The 20,939-nt window shown below is 50.4% G+C and overlaps 7 protein-coding genes across 7 annotated transcripts; 2 read left to right on the top strand and 5 right to left on the bottom strand.

Moving 5' to 3' along the window:
• Positions 1–212: 212 nt before the first annotated feature.
• On the top strand, positions 213–1,094 carry N7537_007498 (transcription factor TFIIE subunit TFA2; the record flags this gene model as incomplete). The annotated part of the gene is made up of 1 exon (XM_056898555.1): positions 213–1,094. The coding sequence occupies one exon, from the start codon at positions 213–215 to the stop codon at positions 1,092–1,094; it is 882 nt and encodes a 293-aa protein (XP_056750631.1).
• Positions 1,095–1,572: 478 nt separating this feature from the next.
• Positions 1,573–2,565, bottom strand: N7537_007499 (3,4-dihydroxy-2-butanone-4-phosphate synthase RIB3; the record flags this gene model as incomplete). The annotated part of the gene is made up of 3 exons (XM_056898556.1): positions 2,454–2,565; positions 2,235–2,352; positions 1,573–2,092 (listed from the first exon to the last, which is right to left on the bottom strand). Exons 1-3 carry the CDS (start codon positions 2,515–2,517, stop codon positions 1,573–1,575), a joined length of 702 nt encoding a protein of 233 aa, XP_056750632.1. The 5' UTR covers positions 2,518–2,565.
• Positions 2,566–2,956: 391 nt separating this feature from the next.
• On the bottom strand, positions 2,957–5,019 carry N7537_007500 (uncharacterized protein; the record flags this gene model as incomplete). The annotated part of the gene is made up of 2 exons (XM_056898557.1): positions 2,957–4,917; positions 4,977–5,019. 2 exons carry the CDS (start codon positions 5,017–5,019, stop codon positions 2,957–2,959), a joined length of 2,004 nt encoding a protein of 667 aa, XP_056750633.1.
• Positions 5,020–8,348: 3,329 nt separating this feature from the next.
• On the bottom strand, positions 8,349–10,011 carry N7537_007501 (uncharacterized protein; the record flags this gene model as incomplete). The annotated part of the gene is made up of 2 exons (XM_056898558.1): positions 8,349–9,867; positions 9,926–10,011. The coding sequence occupies 2 exons, from the start codon at positions 10,009–10,011 to the stop codon at positions 8,349–8,351; spliced, it is 1,605 nt and encodes a 534-aa protein (XP_056750634.1).
• A 673-nt stretch (positions 10,012–10,684) lies between these two features.
• N7537_007502 (putative ubiquitin conjugating enzyme (UbcK)) lies at positions 10,685–11,511 on the top strand. The gene is made up of 3 exons (XM_056898559.1): positions 10,685–10,918; positions 11,011–11,343; positions 11,398–11,511. The coding sequence occupies exons 1-3, from the start codon at positions 10,812–10,814 to the stop codon at positions 11,498–11,500; spliced, it is 543 nt and encodes a 180-aa protein (XP_056750635.1). The 5' UTR covers positions 10,685–10,811; the 3' UTR covers positions 11,501–11,511.
• Positions 11,512–12,245: 734 nt separating this feature from the next.
• Positions 12,246–16,203, bottom strand: N7537_007503 (Male sterility NAD-binding; the record flags this gene model as incomplete). Its single annotated transcript, XM_056898560.1, has 2 exons — positions 12,246–15,695; positions 15,757–16,203. The coding sequence occupies 2 exons, from the start codon at positions 16,201–16,203 to the stop codon at positions 12,246–12,248; spliced, it is 3,897 nt and encodes a 1,298-aa protein (XP_056750636.1).
• A 1,315-nt stretch (positions 16,204–17,518) lies between these two features.
• Positions 17,519–20,696, bottom strand: N7537_007504 (uncharacterized protein; the record flags this gene model as incomplete). The annotated part of the gene is made up of 5 exons (XM_056898561.1): positions 17,519–19,253; positions 19,308–19,868; positions 19,920–19,944; positions 19,999–20,237; positions 20,296–20,696. The coding sequence occupies 5 exons, from the start codon at positions 20,694–20,696 to the stop codon at positions 17,519–17,521; spliced, it is 2,961 nt and encodes a 986-aa protein (XP_056750637.1).
• Positions 20,697–20,939: the final 243 nt, after the last annotated feature.

Here is a 20,939-nt window from a genome sequence, read left to right on the forward strand (position 1 = left end):
GCTTAACTGCTTGACTAGGCTCTCCTCATTATCTACACAACAACTCTTTTCGGGGGTGTTGTCTTCTTTTCTTTCAGGCAATACTCACGGTACATATGCCGAGCCTGGTTTGAATCGCCCAGCCTGATCAAGATCAAATCAAGTGGTTGCCATCTCAGCTCTGTTCCATTCTTCTCTTGAGTCTCAACGATCCCCGATCCTTCATCGCAACCATGTCGTACCTTCAAAATCAGCTCAAAAGCTTCAACGCTAGTGTTGTGGAGTCGGCAAACCGCATGCCCACGCAGCGACGTGTGGTCAGTAACCAACCGGTCTCTGCCAGCAGTTCCCAGGTCCCGTCGTCCGCACCGACCCCGTCATCGTCCACCGAGATCAAAAAGAAGCGCCATGACCCGGATATAGTCTACTCTCAGCCGGCCAACACAGGCACGGGCAAAGATATTATGACGCAAGTGCTGTTTGCGATCGAGCACATGAAGAACAAGAACATTCCACTCAAGTTCTCGGATATCATCTCATACTTGTCACTGCAGCACCGTGCCCATGACCAGGGCTACGTGCAGGCTCTTCGGAGCATTCTTCAGATGCACGAGAAGGTTGAGTTTGATCCGAGCGGCGCGAACGGTGAGGGCACATTCAGGTTCCGCCCACCTCACAACATTCGAAACTCGGAGCAACTCCTGAAATATCTCCAAGCCCAGACCACCGCGGCGGGTATGAGTGTTCGCGAACTCAGGGAGGGCTGGCCCACCGTCGAGGAAGAGATTAATCAGATGGAGAAGGAGGGGAAACTGCTTGTGACTCGAAACAAGAAGGATGACCATCCCAAGATGGTGTGGCCTAACGACCCGTCCCTGATCGAACACTTCGACGATGAGTTCAAACAGATTTGGGACAAGATCAAGGTTCCCGATGTGAATATGGTGAAGGAAGAATTGGACAAGTTCGGTATCACACCTACCAACAAGAACAAGGTTCTTGGTCCGCGCGTCATTGCGCCGTCTAAGAAGTCCAAGAAGCCACGCCGAAGTGGAAAGACCACCAACACTCATATGACGAGCATTCTCAGGGACTACTCGCATCTCAAACGGTAAGTGAGTTGTTCAAGGATGTCGCACCGGTCTCACTATCCTCGGTGCCACATCAGACTTTTCTTTGATACAATTATTGTTTTGCATTGCTTTGGCGTTTGGGGGAAGATGCATGCGGCTTCATTGTCGTGGCATGGAAACTCGTTCATTGTTTTTACATTTGCTTCGCCGGCATTGACATTTATACACTACACGCAGAAAATGATAGATACCCAAATAATCAAATAATCAATTCCATACACCTTTTGTTATGTATGTAGCGAATGTTCCCTCGTGTATTCATGTGGCCAGTGAACCTACGATCTCTCTACACTCATACTCGCACCCACCGAATACACAACTCTATCCATATTTGCATCAATTCATCTAAAAAAAAGGTATCCAAGAGAAGGCGTAGTGATGTACAAAGTACCCCAAAGCACACGGCCCAACACAAGCGATCCGAACACAACAACCCGTAGATCAAATACAAGCCCACCACTCAATGCTTCCCATTCGCAGCACCAGTACCCTCAACACGATCCAAATAAAGCACCAAATCCTCAATAGTGCACACCTTAATACCCCACTTCTTTCCAAATCGCAAACACCCATCCCGACGCATCATACCATTATTCCCCGCGATCTCTGCGATGCCCTCCACAATCTCCCCATCCTCAACAAGCTCGGCAATAACACCAGCCGGCGCCTTACCAGCAAGCTTACAGAAATCGACCGCAGCCTCGGTGTGACCCGTTCGCTCGCGCACGCCGCCAGGACGCGCCTGCAGAGGGATAATATGGCCGGGCCGGCGGAAGGAATCGATCTGCGCTGTGGGCGAGGCGAGTGTGCGGCATGTCAGTGCGCGGTCCTCGGCGGATATTCCTGTTGTCACGGAGTCGTCGCTCGAGTCGATTGTGACTGTGTAGGCTGTGCACTTCGGGTCGGCGTTCTCGGCTACCATTTGGGGGAGCGCGAGGCGGGTGGCGAGATCCGGGGTGATCGGGGCGCATATTAAACCGCTGTGTTTTGGAATTGTTAGCCAATTTTGTTGAGATGGGATTTGGATGGGCGCATTGCTTTCGTGGGTATGCGTGTGCTATCGCGGGGAGGGGCCTTTGTAGTCGGTCCCCCGCCGCTGTCTTGGTTTGGTCGTGCTCTTACCTCGTATAGCGCACCAGGAAGGCCATCTGGGCGGCTGTGATGGACTCGGCGGCGATGATTAGGTCGCCTTCGTTTTCGCGGTCTTGCGAATCCAGAACAATGATGAATTCGCCATTCTCTGTAGGTCTTCGTTAGCGGTTTGGTTGGTTCGGATGGCGCCGTGAGTAGCAGGATGCTCGTTTTGGTGAAGTCAGTTCCCTGTGTAGGAGTATCACTTACTAAATGCTGCAATTGTATCCTCAATTGAGTCGAATTGGTGTGCGATTTCGGTGGGGGAAGGCATTTTGGTTTCTTTTTTGCCCCTCACTGAGGAACTTGAGGATGAGTGGTTTAAAGTGCGTTGGGGTGTAGGAGATATGGTGTGATAAGAAGATGAAGAATTAATCAAGAGCAGGAATATTCGAAATGGCCTAGAACCAAACAAATCAGAAGAATATTAGCAATTTGAGTCACTGGCTGACAAGAACATTAGAAATGCCCGTGATCTCGGCGCGGGGGAGCCGGATTGCGGACCTGCCGATTGCTAAGCCTCGGACTGGTAAGAGACAATTCTTCCCCTCCGAGGTCTCCGAGGTTTAGGGATTTCGTTAATACCGCATTACTCTCCAAGTAGACAGCATGATCTATAGATTACTGCTCGGATATACATATAAACTCATGTTTCCGACACTCCGACCCACTAGAACTGGGTATCCATATGCAATTGATGTATGAAAACTATATCAGCCAAGCCCTCGATTCCCCATCCAGCGGACCTCATCCGCCTGTCTCTCAAGCGCACGGCGCATATAATCCCCATATCTCTGCTCTCTCTCCCAATCGTCACGCCGTCTATGCCGCATCTCTTCGCGTGTAGCTTCATCAACCTCCGCATGCATAAACACATCATCATCTTCAGCAACTTCTTTCTCATCAAGCTCCATCCCATCATCCGCAGGAATGGAAAACTTGACACGGCCAATGCGCTCTCCAGTCCAGATAAGTAACTCATCTCCAGTAAGGTTCCCACCAGTGGGGAGAACCTTGCGGGCTACCTCGTTATTGCCCGGCGATTGAGAAGGCCAGAGCCCACGTGGCTGCTGGTCTTCTGTCTGCGGGGTTGGCTGTTGGCTGCGACGACCGAATGGGATCTGAGGCTGGGAGGTATTGATATTCCACCGTCGGACTTCTGAACGACCATTTCGCTCGACCCACTTGATGTTTCCCTCGGCATCGGAAAAGACGATGCGATTCCCGTGCGATCCCACCGAAAGTAATTTGGAACTGGCGGCGCTTTGACGATTATTGTATTCTGGGTTCAGGATGGATGTCATGTTGGAAGGGCTGCGGTCTTTTTCGGGTGCTGGTTTGAGGTCATAGAGTTCCAGCGAGCCTCGTCCGTTATAGTCTCCGCATGCCACGACGGAATGTGACTCGGGGTAGGCGGAACCTGAGAAGATGGGGAATCGAGGTGCTGGTACTGAGGCAAGACCACATAGTCGACCGCCGGAATGGACTGTGGTCTGTAGCCGAGGGAAGTAGCGGCGGTCGTAGCAGAGGATGCTGGGGAAACGTCCTGCAAGGAGAATTGTATTCACATGAGGAGCTGGCGGGTGCAGGATGGAAAGAGGGCCAGGTTGGAAGAGCGGCGCATAATTGGCTCCTTTGTCTGAGGGTTCTGGGCTGCGTATACGAGTAGGTGGCTGTCCATTGGATTGAAGTTGGAACAAAGGTGAATCAGAGCGAGAAAAGATGCCCAGTTTGGAGGTGTTTGGGTTGGCTACCTGCTCACATCGCGAGCTGATTGCCTCTTCTTCCTCGACGGCCGACAGTCTGGAGTCATAGATCTGCAGACTGAGTGTAGTTGCTAGTGTCAAGGGCACTGAGTAATCTGTCTCCTGGGAAAGGGCGAAAATCGACCAAGGATAGCGCTGCTGCGAAATCACTTTTAATGTCTCCAGGTCAACTTCATTAAGGACATTCCCAACTGCCAAATAGGCTCTTTGTCGCAGAGAATCCACACTCACTCCCTCGCCTAGATTTATAAACTCCAATGACGTCTTCGAGGGGGAATGATCCCGACGACCAGATAAGTTGGTCATGAGAATTCCAGGCTCGCTGACTCCAAGGATCCTGCCTTTGCTTGCTTGAGAGTCAGCTGAGTGGGAATGATTCAGATCCCAGATACAGACGCTGCCATCTTCAAGCGGGGCAACGATCTTGTTCTGCCTGCCTGAACTCCAGTCTTTGAGCAGCCCCATTCCTTTGACCTCGTAGGACTGCCCTCGTTTCCCTTCACCCTTGCGGACCAATGGCTGCTCGACCCATGATAAAGATATGGGCCCATTGCGAGCAATATATTCCGAATACCAGTCCACATGCTCCCCCTCAGCTGACGAGTCCCATTCCGCTGTAGCCCTCACCCTCTCGCCCCGAGACAGTCCCCCGGTATCACCAGAGTCTGCGTTCAGCGATGTGACAGAAGGCTGAATGATATCGAGCAGTGACTCCTGCCCTAGGGCCGTCAACGAAACAGTCGCGTCGGCAATCACACTCTCCGAGGGTCTGGCCGCAGAGCGGGCAGCCTGCCGAGCAGCCCATGATTGTTCATAGCAGTGTAATCTCCACTGATTATTATCACGGGCGAGATCAAAGAACTTTTTTGATATGGATTGAAGTTGGACCTTTTCTCGTGGAGCGAGGTCTGTTTATCGCACTATCAGTTCTCGGTCGAAACGGGTGCGGGGAAGGTCCGGGGCTTACGGTCGATGATTTTAGACAGAATCTCTACCGGCAGCGTATCCATGGAGAGGGATCAACCGCATCGAGGGCAGCCTAAGGAGGGGATGTCAACCACGGGGATGTCGGCCTCTTGAACAAATTCTAGACTCTTTTTTTTTGCGGCTGTTCCCCGCGATCTGCACTCCAGACCGTCACGTGGATTCAATTGGCATGGGATGAAGGGTCTAGATTTCAAATCGATTGAGGGTACATATAAGTATAAAAATGATGTTTCATTCCTTGAGTGATGGGTTTCTGACGTTTGGAGGGGCACAACTGAGACAATTTCAGAGAGAACAGGCTCGGGGGGGTTTTCCGATATAGGATCCACCGTTATAGAATCTGGAGATAATAATATATTAATGGGAGAACATTCTGATATCTTCCACGACACAGCCACTCCGAAACACGGGAAGCAGACTAAAAATATATATGGGATTGCCTTATATGGACTCGTGAATATTCCATATTCGATATCACATGTTATACTCTTTCTTACAATGGGAACCATATTCTCATAAGTAACATAAAAAGACTAAAGATAAAAGCGAGCCCTATTCTACTCTCGAAATCTTTAGAAGCCCCACTGCTTCCAAACTTCTCTCTAGATTGTTCGCACTCCCAACCGTCAACGCCTCCAGCTTCTCCGGTGTTCTCTTCTCCAACTTCTCCAACAAGGTGTGTATAAACCAATAGGCCACGCACAGATCCTGAGAGAACTACTATATATCTGCTACATATCCCGCTTCGTCGATCGTCAAGGGCATTTTAGCTCCTACCTCAGATAAAGCATTATCCTATGCTCGAGCAAGTTTCCACTTATCTTCGACTTCCTCTAGAAATGGAAATCCTTCCAAGATATAGTTGCGCAGGGGACCAATAGGATCGGAGCTTCCAGATAGTGGACTGTCTAGATCCCAGAAAGGAAATAAGTACTCGGAGACAAGCGTACCAATGTGAGCGAAGTCGAAGTTAACCGCATTTAGGCGGGTATTTGGGCGATCAAAGAGTAGGCTCGGCAGGCCTAGTCGAAGATGACTGGTTGGAAAAGATACTTTGTTGAATGTAGAAGACGCCTTGTTTAGACATACGCAAGTCTCCATGTATCAGCGTTGGCTGTTGCTAGTGAATTTTATCCAGAAGCTGGTTGAGCTCTCCGGTAAAGTCTTCTAATCGCCCCCGTAAACCAGGTATATCCCGTCAACCATTCAGGTGAGCACTTCGGTCGCTCATTTTGAGTTGCCAGGTACACATTCCTCTCCCAAATTGTGAATAAGGTCGGAACGGTCCCCCACAAGGTAACGTTAAAATGATGTTTACGATTTCACCTTGATCAAACTTCAGGCTACCATACATATTAACGGCCCCAGGCAGTCGGTAATCCTGAAAAGCTTTAACAACCCGTGCTATCTGATAAAGCAGTGACTGTCGAGTGTCATCATCTAGCGTAAGGATCTCATCCAGACTTAGTGAGACCCCTTCCATGAGTTCTTCCAGGATCCAGCTAAGAGACGAGGGGCTGAGTGGATTGGCCATCTTCCTATCCGAACACTCCCGGGGTCACTGAGACATCGATGGCAGATAATGAATTACGTGCTAAAGCTAGGAATGCAACTTCATCCTGGGTTCGCACGGAATCTTCCAAATTCACATTGTTCTTGGAGATTGCCAGTACCAATTTCAAGGTTAATCAATCAATCAATCCAAGTTCAACTGATTTTGTTGCAGTCTAAATAGTTGCGTATGACTAGTTATGCAGCCGCTTTATCTAACTGAAGCATCATCCAACTGGAGCAAGAACTCGAAGCCCGACGCCGAGCCCGGACCGCGTAATACAGTACACCCCATGGAGATCTGATCGTAAAGAGTCCGGAATCAGCCCATTCCTGTAGCCCATAGACCCATAAATCCAGACCCGTCCAGACCTGTACATAAGAAATTAACATATAATGATAGGTGTGGAGTGCACCCTCTACCTTCTAGCCCCCACTTCACACACTCGCTCCTCTGTACCCTCCCCTGCCTCGATTTTAATTGATGCTGACGTTGTTCTGGCCATCCAACTGGAATGCTTGTCGTCATTGGCTAATACCCATCGTCTTCCATACCTAGATCCACTGCCGCGAGACCTGTCGGTTCGTCGTCGTCATTTTCCTCGATTCCCACATGAAACTGCTGGAGGTGACCTGTTCGGTGCATGAAGTTGATCACGTAGCAGATGGCCTGCGGGTTAGACATGATCTTGTCATAGACTTGTTCCATAAATCCGATCCTAATTCTATCCAGTTGCTCCCACAATTTTGCACGAGGAATAACGTACTGTGGACACTGCATAAGGATACCGATTTTGAAGTTCCTGCAGGGATTGCCGATGGATAGGGCTTTGGAACCCCCACTCTTTGCTGGCGATAGCTCTGCAAACGGCTGATGGAGGTGAATCAGGTAGGCATGATCGTTTTTCGCCTTTTCGAGGTCCTTGATTGTGAAATCACTCTTCTGGATTCCGAAGTGCCCTGCAACCAAGGACGTTACAAATCATAATGCCGGCTCTTGAGCGTCATAATGAGAGGTGAAAAGGGAGGGTTTGTTTCCTGAAAATTCGAGAGCAGCGGTTTCAACATTCAAACCGTGCGTAGCTCATCTTATATAGGTGCATAGACCGCAGGAAATCTGAGGGTCACCCGATACACTATATCGCGCTTCCTAGTAGTGGTACCTTTGGAGAGCGATTTAGGTCAAATAACTCCGCGCTCTTTTTAGATGAGAGCAGACCTACAACGAATCTAGCGGAGAACGACCCGGGCAGGATTGTTCCAAGGTTGTGACAACAAACAGAGGGTAGAATTTGGGGCACGACATGTTATTCCAGATACAGGTTGAGATCCTTGGTGAACTCATTCGGACCACTCGGCATGGAACAAGGCTTGATCTTTATCTCAGTCGTTGTGCTATAAGCTAGGAAGGCAATTGCATCCATGGATGCAGGGGAAAAAAGTCATCGCCGTGTCATCACTATTTTATATCATATTTGAAAACTCGTGGATTTAGAACTTCATGTGGTAGTACTACACCTTGGCATATTCCCACTATGTGAACTTTTTACATTGGTTACAACACTGACACAGAAATAGGGACAGACATCTATACAAGCGTCTATTGCTGAAGCTATATGCATCTTGGAAATAGAAAGTATCTGAATGATATGAGGTGTTATTTTCCCACAGCCAAACTCCAGCCCGGCCCAATTTCCCCACCATCAATCAGTCATGACTCGTACATTTTGAAAATAAATTATGTAGGCAGAAGCGTAAAAGAAACAAGAAGATAGCAGTCCACAGAGGCAGGGTAGAGACCCTACTCGTCCGGTCTGAAGACGGCATCTTTGCAGAGGATGGCCACCTTTTTAAAAAAGCGTCGCCATTCAAGCGGATCACCTTTGATTTTGACGAATTCCACTTCGAATAACCCCTCTGAAACAGATTCAATGAGAACTTTACCTTGGAGCGGACACATCCTGCCATCCTTGGCAATCACCCGAATCATGGCAGAAGTATCTCCAGCACCAACAGCAGGGACACTCGGAACTGGAACCCCGAGTCGGTGAAAGGCCTCACATATGAGAGGCACGAGAAGCTTGAGTTCCCATGCAGAATAGAAACGAGTCATTGAACGTGAGGGGATAATATCCTGGAACTTTTGCGCGTTTTGGGTTCGGCTCACAGGCACTGAAGGCTGCTGTGAGAACTGTGACATAGAAGGCTCATCCTCAAGATGGCCTGCTATCGCTGCATCCTGAGAGGCAAACTTCTTCCCAAAGGGCTGGGTTGAAGAAAAGACATCTGCATTCTGTGGAGTGTCCCAGTCCATCAACATGCCACCGCCCAACATCTCTGGCTGCGTCGAAGAGAACCCTGCATTTGCACCGCCGTCATCGCCATCCATATCCATGGGGTCAAAACTGCGACTCGACCCCTTCCCGGATTGGGAAAGAGGATCTTGACTGAAGTCGATATGAAGGGATTCAAACATCGAGGTGGCAAGATTAATTGGATCTCTCAACTTGCCATCGGTGGAGAGGTATTTGTTCGCACGGGTGTACCAGGGATGCCTTCGGACATCCTCCAGCGAGAATCGTTTTTGGGGGTCCACCGTCAACATGCCACGCAATAGTGATAATGTAGCGGGTGGCAACTTCTGCCAGAGCTCATCTGTAGTCCGCGCCTTGGTGGCAACGTATTCGTGGTACTCGAAGCTATCGTCTGTCGGGCTATCCCACGGCGTGTTTCCGGCCAACAAGACGAAAAGCACAATACCACAAGACCAAATGTCAACTAGGTCCGGATGATACCCAGCTCCTTTGTTCTGACCTCGGCTACTGCTGCTAATTACCTCGGGTGCAATATATGGTGGACTGCCACAGAATGTGGTCGAGAGCTTCCGCGTTCCCTTGTACTCGAACAGCGCCGCCAACCCGAAGTCGGCGATCTTGAGAATCCCGTCGCCGGTCAAAAGCATGTTCTCAGGTTTGATATCACGATGACCGACGCCCTTTGAGTGCATAAAGCTCACGGCACTGACAAGCTGCGAGAAATACACATGGGCGATATCCTCGCCCACGCCCTCGTCAGCCTCGATCTTGTCGAAAAGATCCCCGCCTTCGGCCAACTCCATTGCGATCCAACGCCACACCTCGTCCTCACCCGTCTGATAGAAGCTGATAATATTCCCATGACCGGAGACATGCCTGTGTACCGTGACTTCCAGTTGTAATTGTCTTGCGCTGATCTTCCCATGCCGCGCGGCGTAATCTTTGTGAATGTACTTGACGGCGAAGACGGGGTTGTCTGAGTCTAACGGGCAGGCTTTTTTGATGCTAGATAGATCGAAGCGCGTTAGATCTGGGTGTTCCATACTATGAATCTTGTTCTTACCATGCATATGCACCTTGGCCGATAGTCTTGGACACGATGCGAAACGGCACATCGTTCGGAAGTGGGGCTAGCTGCGAATGCTGCATTTTGAGGAAACTCACAGGGAGTTAGTGAATGCGAGTAGATGTAATAGAAATATACACGAAGCGACAAGCAGTAAATTAAAATTAAAAAGGTATAACGAGTGAGGAATAAGGTAGGCTGAGATGTCGCGTCGAAGCAAGGGTAGCGAAACGCGGGACAAGACGCGGACCACTTTATCCTGATCGGGTAGTCTGTTGACAAAGGCACAATACGAAGTAGAAAGTGATGGAGATAGCTTCACTCTATGTCGTAGAGATAACTACTACTATATACTAGATACGCAACTATACTACGCTTTAGTATTATACGACATATGCTATTAATACCTTGAAACTGCAGACCCGCAGTTGATTTCGATCGCACTAATATTGCCAGATCGGTTATTTAATTATGCGCACTTGCATTTTGAATCGATTGGACTTGTTCTTATACTCAATTTTACATGACTTCAATATTATATATTCGAGTATAAATAGGAATCCATTTTCTTTCAAGACACTGAATGGGTGAATAACCCAAGTAACCCAAGTAAATTAACCTAAGCGGGGTTCGCGTTGCCCGGGGCGTCTAAGGGCCCGAGTAAACAAATCCTCTATTTTCCTCTTTGTTCACTTCACACAGTAATTTCCCTTTTCATCCCTCCTTTCTAAATATTTGGAAGTTCCCCTGTGGGTTATTATTACGGATCCGGCGTCATTCCAAACCCTCGTGCTACTGTTACCAGCATTCCACAACCGGGGATCCACAGAATTTCACATTACTATTTCTTAAGAACCTCGATCGCCTCACCTCCCGATCCACAATGGACTACAGCATGGAAGACACGCAGAACTCGGCGCCCGATGCGCAGCAAGCTAGCAAGCTGAACTCCGCGGGTCAAAAAAGCGACACCCAGAGCGTGACCAAACGGTTCGTCCCCCTCAGCACCTACAAACAGCTCGACAATTCAGTTTGCTGTTTGCGATTACATATAGCTAACCCGATCTATTTTATCCCTACAGCCTGCAAGCTGAGCTTATGCAACTCATGCTCTCTCCCTCGCCTGGCATCTCCGCCTTCCCGGACGCGGACGGAAACCTCCTCTCGTGGACGGCAACCATCACCGGTCCGACCGAGACTCCCTACGAGGGCCTCACTCTCAAACTTTCCTTCGCATTCCCCAACAACTACCCCTACTCTCCCCCAACAGTCCTCTTCAAGACTCCAATCTACCACCCCAACGTCGACTTCTCCGGCCGCATCTGCCTCGACATCCTCAAGGACAAGTGGAGCGCCGTTTACAACGTATCGAGTGTTTTGCTCAGCTTGCAAAGCTTGCTGGGTGAGCCTAACAAGTACGCATCCCCTCGCATCTCCAATAACTTCCATCATCTCTAACATTGAACAAGTGCGAGCCCCTTGAACGCCCAAGCAGCCGAGCTTTGGGACTCGGACCAGGCGGAATTCAAGCGCCACGTCCTCGCCCGGCACCAAGACCTGGACGATGAATAGGTTCTTGGGTTTAATATCTTTTTTTTTTTAATTCTGCATCGGCGTCGGTTGGCCCTGTCGTCCACTTCCTGGGCGAGGGGATCGTGCTGCAAATGCATAACGGGCCTGGTTTGGGCCCGGGAGTTTCTGGTTTGCTTGGTCACGTCCTTTTCTATCTTTCCTATTGTTACTATGTTACTAGTACCTCTGAGCCTCCGCATTCAGGTACAGACGTGATAAACTTTTGCCCTTAAGATCCTCGGGCGGTTCCCTCTCGATTCATTGCTTCTGGTTATTGCTCCTAGGGCGGTAGATCGATTCATTGTCTGTGTCATTGTAGATCAATTTGATCTTGTACACTTTGCTTCTAAGATTTTATGGTACAGTGTAACGCGTGTTATCCTCCGCATAAGTATAGAATGTTCACTTGTCTAGACTTCGGCAAGATAAGTCCCGCAGTGGTTATATAGGTACGTGAGTTCTACATAATATTAAGGGCAGTATCCGACTGCTCATGCAGCCGACTATTCTATATTACAGATGATACTTAGTACTGACCTTCCTAAGCTCATCTCTGATTACATACCACCATTTTCGGGTCGGGTTGCCAGCTACAGACCACTACGAGACGTGGGAGTTGGTTAGGATGACAACATGGACAGCTAAGTAGTTGATTTGAACTGTATGCCATAGGTAGCCGAAGGTCTCTAGTCAAGCCACCATAAAAAAAAAAAAAAAAGAAAAAGGGCCGCAGAGAACCAACACTTCAAGACGGCTGTCTAGGCAAAAACCCAATCCGCACAAGATAGGCAATATTTCTCCTTATACACTCAGTCACCCCATCCGATACACTCAATAAAAAGTCACGCCGAGTCCCCAATCCCAGCCCATTCGTCTCCAGCATAGGTAACAACGTAAACAGCGGATGAGCCTCTCCCGCATCAAGAACAGCGGATTTCAATGTCTGAAGCCACTGTTCCCCCGAAACCCCGCTAAGCCGGTATCCGTATTCATGCTGCAATATGTCCCAGAGAGTTTGGAACGGGAGGCCTTCTGTTATGGCATGGGTGTGAGTATCCTCACCACTGTCCTGGTTCGGGTTGAGAAGCGCCGTAACCGCAACCCTGGATACACTGGCTACATCCGAAACAAATAGCCACCCGTCCGCCTCGTCGCAGTTATAGAGGCCGATCTCAAGACACCCAGCGACGAGTTTCCAGATGAAGTCGCGCGTGTTGGCGCACCAGTTGTTTGTTGCCGAGCCGATGATGTACCCCGGGTTGACGGTGCAGAGGTGCTTGCCTTGGAAGTATGGTACGGGTAATGTATGAGCTTCCAGAGTGAGTCTTTCTGAGATATACTTGGACTGGCTGTAGCCATTCCAGAGGACTCTATCGACCTCGACTTTGTCTCTTACTAGGTCCTTCTGATTCTGAGTAGCGGTCAGGGCTGTGGTTGGGGTAGGGGTAGGGTTTCTGCCTCCTGATATAAACACAAAGCTACTGGGAGACCTCGGTCGCGCCATTATCTCCAGGAGGTTCATTGTCGAGTGCACATTTGCCGCCTGGAGGCTCTCGTAGTCGAGCGTGTAATGCACAACCGCACCGCAGTGGATGATCCCGTGCACTACTTTCTCCGCTGGACCTTGTCCCGCAAGTAATGCCAGGTGGTATTTGCTTAGGCCGAGATCCTTCTCAGCGAGATCTCCTGACCAGACGGTGTAGCGTTGCCGGAAGGATTCGTCCCACCAACCTTCCAGCATTGCGGTCTTACTAATGGGGTCTCTTGGTGTGGGTGATCTCTGGCCTCGCGTATTTCCTGATGGTGAAGGCTGGCGCGCGAGGATGTAGATATGTACGCTTGGTTGGCAAAGTAGCTGTCGGAAGATGTGTCTCCCAAGGTAGCCGGACGCACCGGTGAGGAAGACGTTTTGAATAGCTGGAGCTGCGGCTTTAGATTTCTTGTTGTCATTTACCTCCACAGTCAAGGAATCAAGCCGTCTGAGGAGCTGCTGGGAGATATCATCAATCTCAGCCTCTACATTGACAAAGAAAAGTGAACGAGTGGGCGCCGCTCCCCCTGAACCGTCAATAATCCGCGCCAGACTTCTAACAGTCAGCTGTCTGGTCTTCATGACCGCCGGGAAAGAAAGCACGTTTCCGAAGCGCTTCCTCAGCGTCGAGAAGAACGTGATCATCTGGATGGAGTCCAGACCGGCCGAATGAAGTGAAACGTCGTGGTCCAGGGCTTCGAGCCAGACTGGGCGGTCTGGATGAAGGGAGCGGAGGTATTCGGATAGAAGGGAACTGATTATCACTGCAGTATGCTCGGTCTTCGCTAGGGCCGCTGCATTAGAGCTTCTCTGGCTCTGTAGAGCATTAACTGGTGTATTCTCCATCTTCTCCAGCCATGCTTTCACTTCCTTCCGATTGATCTTCATGGAAGCTGTGAGCGGGAAATGTGCAAGGGCCACGCAGACAGTAGGGATCATATAACCGGGCAGGAACTCGGAGAGATAATCCTGGATGCGCGATAGCGGGAGAATCTCAGCTGGCAAGGCTTGCAATGGGTCTGAATGTAGATGACCATGGTTCTGCAGCTGGTTAGTCGTGACCAGGGCCACCAGCTCGCCTTCCCAAGGCCCACAGGCAGGAATCGTCACAATCCCACCCTTAACATCAGGAACATGAGAAAGGTGATACTCTATCTCGCCTGGCTCAATACGCTGTCCGCGCACTTTCATCTGGTCGTCTTTGCGGCCCATAAATAGTAGAGACCCGTCGAATGCGCTGATGTCGTAGCTAGCCAGATCTCCTGTTCTGTAGAACCGCCTTGGACCTTTGAGTTCAAGGGCTTCCGCCCAAGCCGGGTCATTGACAAACGACGTAGCGGTAAGCTCACGCTGGTCGAGGTATTCCCGCGCGAGATTTATTCCACTAACGACGAGTTCGCCCACGGAGCCAACGGGGACGAGAACGTTCACGTCGTCGGGGTCGATGAGCCAGCAGGGAGAATTTCGCAGTGGGCGGCCGATGTTTTTGACTCCGACGTATCCTTCTCCTTCCCCTGTAGCCACGGCCGTCACCGAGGTGTTCAACGAACAGGCTCCAACCTCCGCTGGCCCATAGACATTCATCAGGGTAAGACGGCCATTCCATCTGTTAACATCCTCCTTCGTCATGCACTCGCCTCCCAACGCGAGAGTTTTGAGGCTTGACACGCTGTCTGGGTCAATGGAGCGGGCGTAGGAGGGCGTAAGGAGGGCAAGGTTGGCCTTGCTCCATTGGATAAAGGCTGAAATGTCATGGAGTCGGTCTTCTTCTGAGGGGATACACACGGACCCTCCGAATATAAGGGTGATAAGGATGTCTATCACTGCCACGTCCCATATGTATGCCGAGAATTGGAGGACTCGCGCGCCTTTGTACCCCATTGCATCTCCTAGGGCAAGTGCGTGGCTGCATACAGCGCCATGCTCGTGGAGGATAGCTTTCGGATAACCTGTTGAGCCGGAGGTGAAGAGGACGAAGGCCGCATCGGTGGATTCAAGTGCAATCTCTTGCCTTGGTCTGGAAGTGGAACCGGAAGATAAAGCGTCGCGCGGAAGAACAAGAGAGTTGGCTACAAGACATGAAACTTCAGAAGCATGCAGGTCAGAGGTAACTAGGGTAGTGCACCCTAGGATTCGAAGCATATTCCTTAATCTCTTCTTCGACTGCAACGGATCCAGCGCGGCAAAGACGCCACCAGCCTTCAATATCCCGAGAATGGCGACAACAGCCCAGGAGGATTTTGTGAAGGCGTATGCCACACGCGTCCCCTTGACCACACCGGCGCTTATCAGGCGCATGGCCAGGGTGTCTGAGAGCGTATCTAGCTGTCGGTACGACAGGCGGCCGTCCCATGCGCAGATGGCCTCGGCATCTGGGGTCGCCTGGACTGAGGCGCGGACTAGGGTGTTGATGGTGTGGGTGCTATCGGTGCGCTTTCCGCCCTTGATACCCCAGTGAAGAAGATACTCTCGTGTGGAATCAAGTGCCAAACTTTGCAACCTGGTCAGCTTATGAGTGGATGTGAATGTGGGCTGGTTGTAGTCATCCAGGATTCGTTCAAATGTGCGTGCTATGGACTCAGCATATCTGAGGGGAATACAGTTCGGTCGGTACTGCATCACCAAAGAGCCGCTGGCCAGGGAAGAAACTATTCGTAAACTCGTCTATTATTGTGCGATTAGCATTTGCACCATAAGCTGCATGGGAGGTGTCGGGTCCTCATACGTGTTCAATCTCCTTGGTATTGATATCTCCCGTCCAGTCCCTCGACAGAACGTCGCCACTCCTCTTGCCAACGATCCCAGTGTGCAGCAGCACAGCCGTATTCACACGGCTCTGTTCACAAGACGACAGATCTGCAGTCTTCCATCCTCGATACACCATATCAATACCCATCCTATTATCACTAGTCTGATACTGATAAGAGATAATCCTTGCATGTGTAGTATTGATCAATGCATCGTCACTGTGTACAGCCGTGCGAGCATATACAAAAGAGACGTTGTCTTTACCGGTGTACAGCTTCACCAGTAACGCCCAGCAGTGCTGTAGCTGGTCGATGCTATATCTCTGGGCTGTAGGCGAGTTCAGTTCAATCACTGCCAACGGGGATGACGCGGGTGCTGGAGTATATCCAGGTAAAGTCGGAAAGAATTCATTTAGAGCCATCATGGTAGGTTAAGTTGAGCTGAGTTCAGTGCATTTGTGATGTGGATGCAAAGCCCTTTAAATAGCCACGCTGTACATACTACTGTGCAATACAGCCCGGTGGTCTTGGAAATGGAATAGCCGATCTCGAGTCTACCTTGTTAGAAGCCTCGAGTCGGATCTAGTGAGGCTAGTAATGCGGAGTGGTATTTGGAAAGTGAGGCTGACATCTTTACATGACCGACTAGTAGTGGGATAGGAGGCCATGAGAATTCATAAAGAATTTATCTGCCTTGCGTCTTTAGGGTGATATTAGGCTACAGGGTGCCTAGACACGAAGGCTGTGTTTAGCGTGTGGACAAAATCTTCACTCTCAGCTCTCTGAATTGTTAAATATTTAGGTGTTCAGGCAAACAGCGGCAAGATAGGTAGAAACTAGGGCAGAAGACATAAAGTAAATATATACATGTACTATCCCAAGCTATCTCGGTATCCCTGCCCCTCGCCGCATCGCATCCAAATATCCAAAGATGGGTACGCCGATCATGAAGGGCATTGTAGCTGAAGGAATTTAACTAAAAAGAGGGGTAAGTTGTTTGCTGTTCATCAGCCTCATATTATCTGGCTCTATTGGTAGCCCTGGAGTATTTGACGTAGGCAGTTAGGAAATGCGGCTCTCCGAATCCAGAGCCTCGGCTGATGATCGACTTCGACACCCATTTCTGGTCGCGCGGAAGACTAGCTGATGATAGTATCCTCTGGAGGAAAACGAGTAGAGATAACACTGCTAATACACTGCTAAGTTCTTTAGGTACCATGAAGTATCGATTTATGACATTCGTCCCAAAATGACTAAACACCCATCCACAAAGCCCTGGAGCGCAAGATCTGGCAGCCCCCCTTGCGTTGCACACTGGCTTGAACTACCGGGCTCCTCACTCGCAACACTCGTTGATATGTCTCCTGTGTTCAATATCCATACATATCAGCCTCGTTCCCCAGAGATTACTTACACTCGGATGGATTGAGGCAGTGCATCCTCGTCCACTACAGATACGGTAACATCTCCGACTCGGAGACGCACCACTCCGTTGGCGCATCGCCCATCACCCATCACCCATCATGCGTGTCATCGGGCCCGACACAGCCCGTATGGCCAAACAAGTGCTGGATTGCAGCGCCCGGGTGTATGGTTGTTACGAAGCCCTTGTGCGCACCCCCTAATCCTAGCCTAGCCTAGCCGTTGCCTTTCCTAAAAGAAATATTCTCCGGGCATTTATATGGGGGCGCAAAGGTTTGAGGACTTATTGAAGTAACTGTAGAATATCCTCTATGACGGTCACGTCTCTGTCACTGTTATTTCTACTGCTTCCGCTTTAACCCAAGAAGCATCTTCCTTCGCCACCCGTAGGATCTGGACAATTTCCGCAAAGCCACGGTCTTCAGCATACCACAGGGCCGTCCTCCCATCCATGCACTGGATCTCGGTATCGGCACCATGCCCACGCAGGACCTCGACGACGTCAATATGCCCGTTGATCACTGCTCGTATAAGCGGAGTTCGACCCCAGTTACAGGGCACATTGATCGGCGAGCCATGCTCTAGGAGCAGCCGGACGGCATCAACGTGTCCCTTGCCCGCCGCGAGGGATAAGGGAGTAAGCCCGTTCTCCGATCGCAAGTTGACGTCCCCGCCATGGAAAAGCAATAGGCTGATCACAGCCGTGTCGCCGCCCCAAGCCGCCCATGATAGCGGCGGGCGCCCACCATCGAAAGCCTTAGAGTCCGCATCGATCAACTTATCCTGCGTTGGACGCTGATCGTGGTCCTTCGAGTCCCAAGATGACCACGAGGGTGGGATATACGGGTACTTCGTATCCTGGATGTGTGGACTCGCGCCGAATTCTTCTATCAGGACTCGGACAAGCTCGAGATGCCCTCTGCTTGCTGCTCTCGAGAGCGATGTCCGGCCGTACCATGAGGACGCGTCAACCTCAGCGCCGTGCCGGATGAGCACTCTGACCGTATCTAGGTGGCCAAGGCCGGCGGCCCAGTTGAGAGCGCTGCGGCCGTAGTCGGTATCTTCGCATTCTATGTCTGCTCCTGCGCGGATGAGGACTTCGGCGGCAGCGCTTTGGCCTTCGCCCGCAGCCCAGGATAACGGGGTTCTGCCATAGACGGCGTCTCTGGAATTGAGGTCGAAGGGGACGGTGCTGAGGCGGAGGAGTTCTTGGATGAAGAGGTGGTGGCCTCTCTCTGCGGCGTATGAGATTGCGGTGCGGCCCCGGTCGGTCTTGGAGTCTATTATATTGGGGAGCTGGCTCTTGAGGAGGGACAGGGGCTCCGTAGCACCTAGGTATGCTAGTAGATGGATTCCGGTGAGAGTGCGAGGTGTTGATTGGCTGTAATTGTGGTGTCTGTACGTTGGAGCCAGGAGGACTTGTCCGATAGACCTGACACGTGCCTCGTCTGTCAATAAAGACAGGATCAGACCTCGGATTTCTCCGTTGATCCCTGTAGGAGAAAAATGGGATGGCCAGTGGTTTGAAGCGTAATCAAGTAATGGGTACTGCTGCAGCCTTGCCTCGAATTCTTCATCTGACTGACACAGATGGATGAATTCCTCCATGGAAAGATATTCAAGGCAGGTCTTCTGGATCTTCTGCTGAGCATCCGGGAAGTATTCCTCGCGCATTCGATCAATGTACTCCTGTGCTGTCTTATGCACTAGCCGTACAGTCCCCTTTTCTTCTTCAAGTTCCAAGAGACCTGCACACACAGATATTAGAATATCTTGATCTATCACAGCTTCTTCATCGAGGGAAGTTTTCCCTGGCTCAACGGCCAGCGCTTGCTGTAGTTCTGATACGGTCAACGGCCGAACGGCACAGACTACCCAGGACAAGATTTCACGCGCAAGCTTCGCATCTTCAGCATCTTGCGACAGAATTCGTTCTATGGCCTCGCGGTAGTTGTCTGAGATTGTAGAAGGCAGCGTAGATGCAGCTAGTCGGATGGCCTTTCGGTTTGACTTCTGGGCCAATGCCTCCATTTGCAATTTCGCAATTAGGAACCTGAAGAACAATCAGCTTTTACTCTAGATATCAACTTGTCTAAAGGTAGCTTACATTCCCTGCGTGTTGTTGACAACCTTTTCAGCAAGATCATCCCTCATCTCCAAGTCATCCGCCAGGATCTGCGTCAACCGGGCGTTCTGCGCCATGAAGCCTTTGACATACCGGGCAATATCCTGCCGCTGCGCAACGATCTCGATTTTGGCGAAATCGCTCAAGTTGCGACTCGTACTTGGGATCGGTCGCGAGGTGACCAGCAGCCTGGTTGATGGCTGAAGCGATTGTAACATCGTGATGAGCAGCTGACTCGTTGACTCTGATGGAGACAGCTCGTCCAGGGCATCAATTACTATGAATGTTCCGGGAAATCTAGATGTCAGAGACTGCAAAAGAAGCAGATATTCGCTCGCCGTGGGCCTCGACATCTCTCTACTGTGTAGCTCGCATGCGGAGCGCACCTCTTGTGGTGCAGTTCCTAGTTTAAGAATCAACTGTTGCAAGAGACTTCCTAGGAGATTGACCAAATTTTGAGTGTCTGTGTCTTTGTGGTTGCAGTAAAGATACGCCAACCCGTGGGATGGAAATTTCTTGCTCACGTCGTTAATTATCACAGACCTGGTTCAATAAGTTGGATGAGCTGATAAAGTTGATCGCGATTATACATACGCGAGAATGGTTTTCCCGGCCCCAGCTTCACAGAGTCAGCGGCAAATGAACAGCATAGGAGACTGGTGGAGCTACTCACGTATTCCAAAACACCAGACAGAGTTTGAGGAGCCGTCCAACCAAGCCTTGTAGCGTTCATCTTTTTGAATCCAGCTCAGGGTCCCGTCATGATATCGACTGAAGATATCCGAGTGAGTACCGATACTTTTCAATGGCGACAGCCAGTTAAGGATCTCAAGGGTCTGTTGACTCTGTCGGCGTCTTTCCTGCTCTTCCCGCAAGGTTGTCACATTCTCCTGGATTGCAGTTGATAGAGAACTATCACGCGTACTATCAGCCCAGAACCAGAAAGCTGGTTAGGGGAGGGAATGGTTACGCATTGTCGCTCTGAAGTACAAGAACGAGAATAGTCTTGTACCTCTCCATTGTCCTCAACAAATCATCCACCTCATCCTTACGGAACGGCCATCGAACCCTCCGGGTGAACCTTCTAAAACCGACACCAGGTTGCAGCCGATCCCACAGGGTCTGGAGACAATCCTTTAATTGATAGAGGATGCCATCCTCGCCGCATAGAGACAGGAACGCTTGTGGGAGCAGTTCCATCTTTTCCGCGTTTACCTTCAGGATAGTCAGGCAGCCTGTCATGAGCAGAAGCTCGTTTAGGATTTTCTGGCGCTGTTCTGAGGCATCTTTGAGATTGCTGATGTACTGGGTGACTTTGTTACTAATCACCAAGAGACTGATGATTCCAGTGGTAAGACTGAGCGGGTCCATCTTCTCTACTTCAAATGATGCGAAATAGGATGGGGGTGCTAGGTGAGCCGAAGATGCTCGGGATGCTTAAATTGGAGAGGAAGTGTCGGGAAAAAGTAATATATAACCTTGTTGCCCCTCCTCTTCCTCTTCGGCGAGGCTGCAGGCAGCGGGCCGCTGTCAGCCTCACCTTCGTCATGTGTGTGATTGGTGGAAGACGATTGTCCGGCAGGGACATGTGCAAAGGTGTATAGCGGCCTAAGG

The sequence above is a fragment of the Penicillium hordei genome (assembly GCF_028827395.1).
Source record: "Penicillium hordei strain IBT 12815 chromosome Unknown utg000004l_segment0_segment0, whole genome shotgun sequence".
NCBI classification, from domain to species: domain Eukaryota; kingdom Fungi; phylum Ascomycota; class Eurotiomycetes; order Eurotiales; family Aspergillaceae; genus Penicillium; species Penicillium hordei.

Coding starts and splice junctions, on each gene's coding strand:
- N7537_007502 (XM_056898559.1), top strand. CDS start 10,812: ATGGACTACAGCATGGAAGACACGCAGAACTCGGCGCCCGATGCGCAG. Junction 10,919..11,010: donor ACCCAGAGCGTGACCAAACG/GTTCGTCCCCCT, acceptor TTATCCCTACAG/CCTGCAAGCTGAGCTTATGC. Junction 11,344..11,397: donor TTGCTGGGTGAGCCTAACAA/GTACGCATCCCC, acceptor ACATTGAACAAG/TGCGAGCCCCTTGAACGCCC.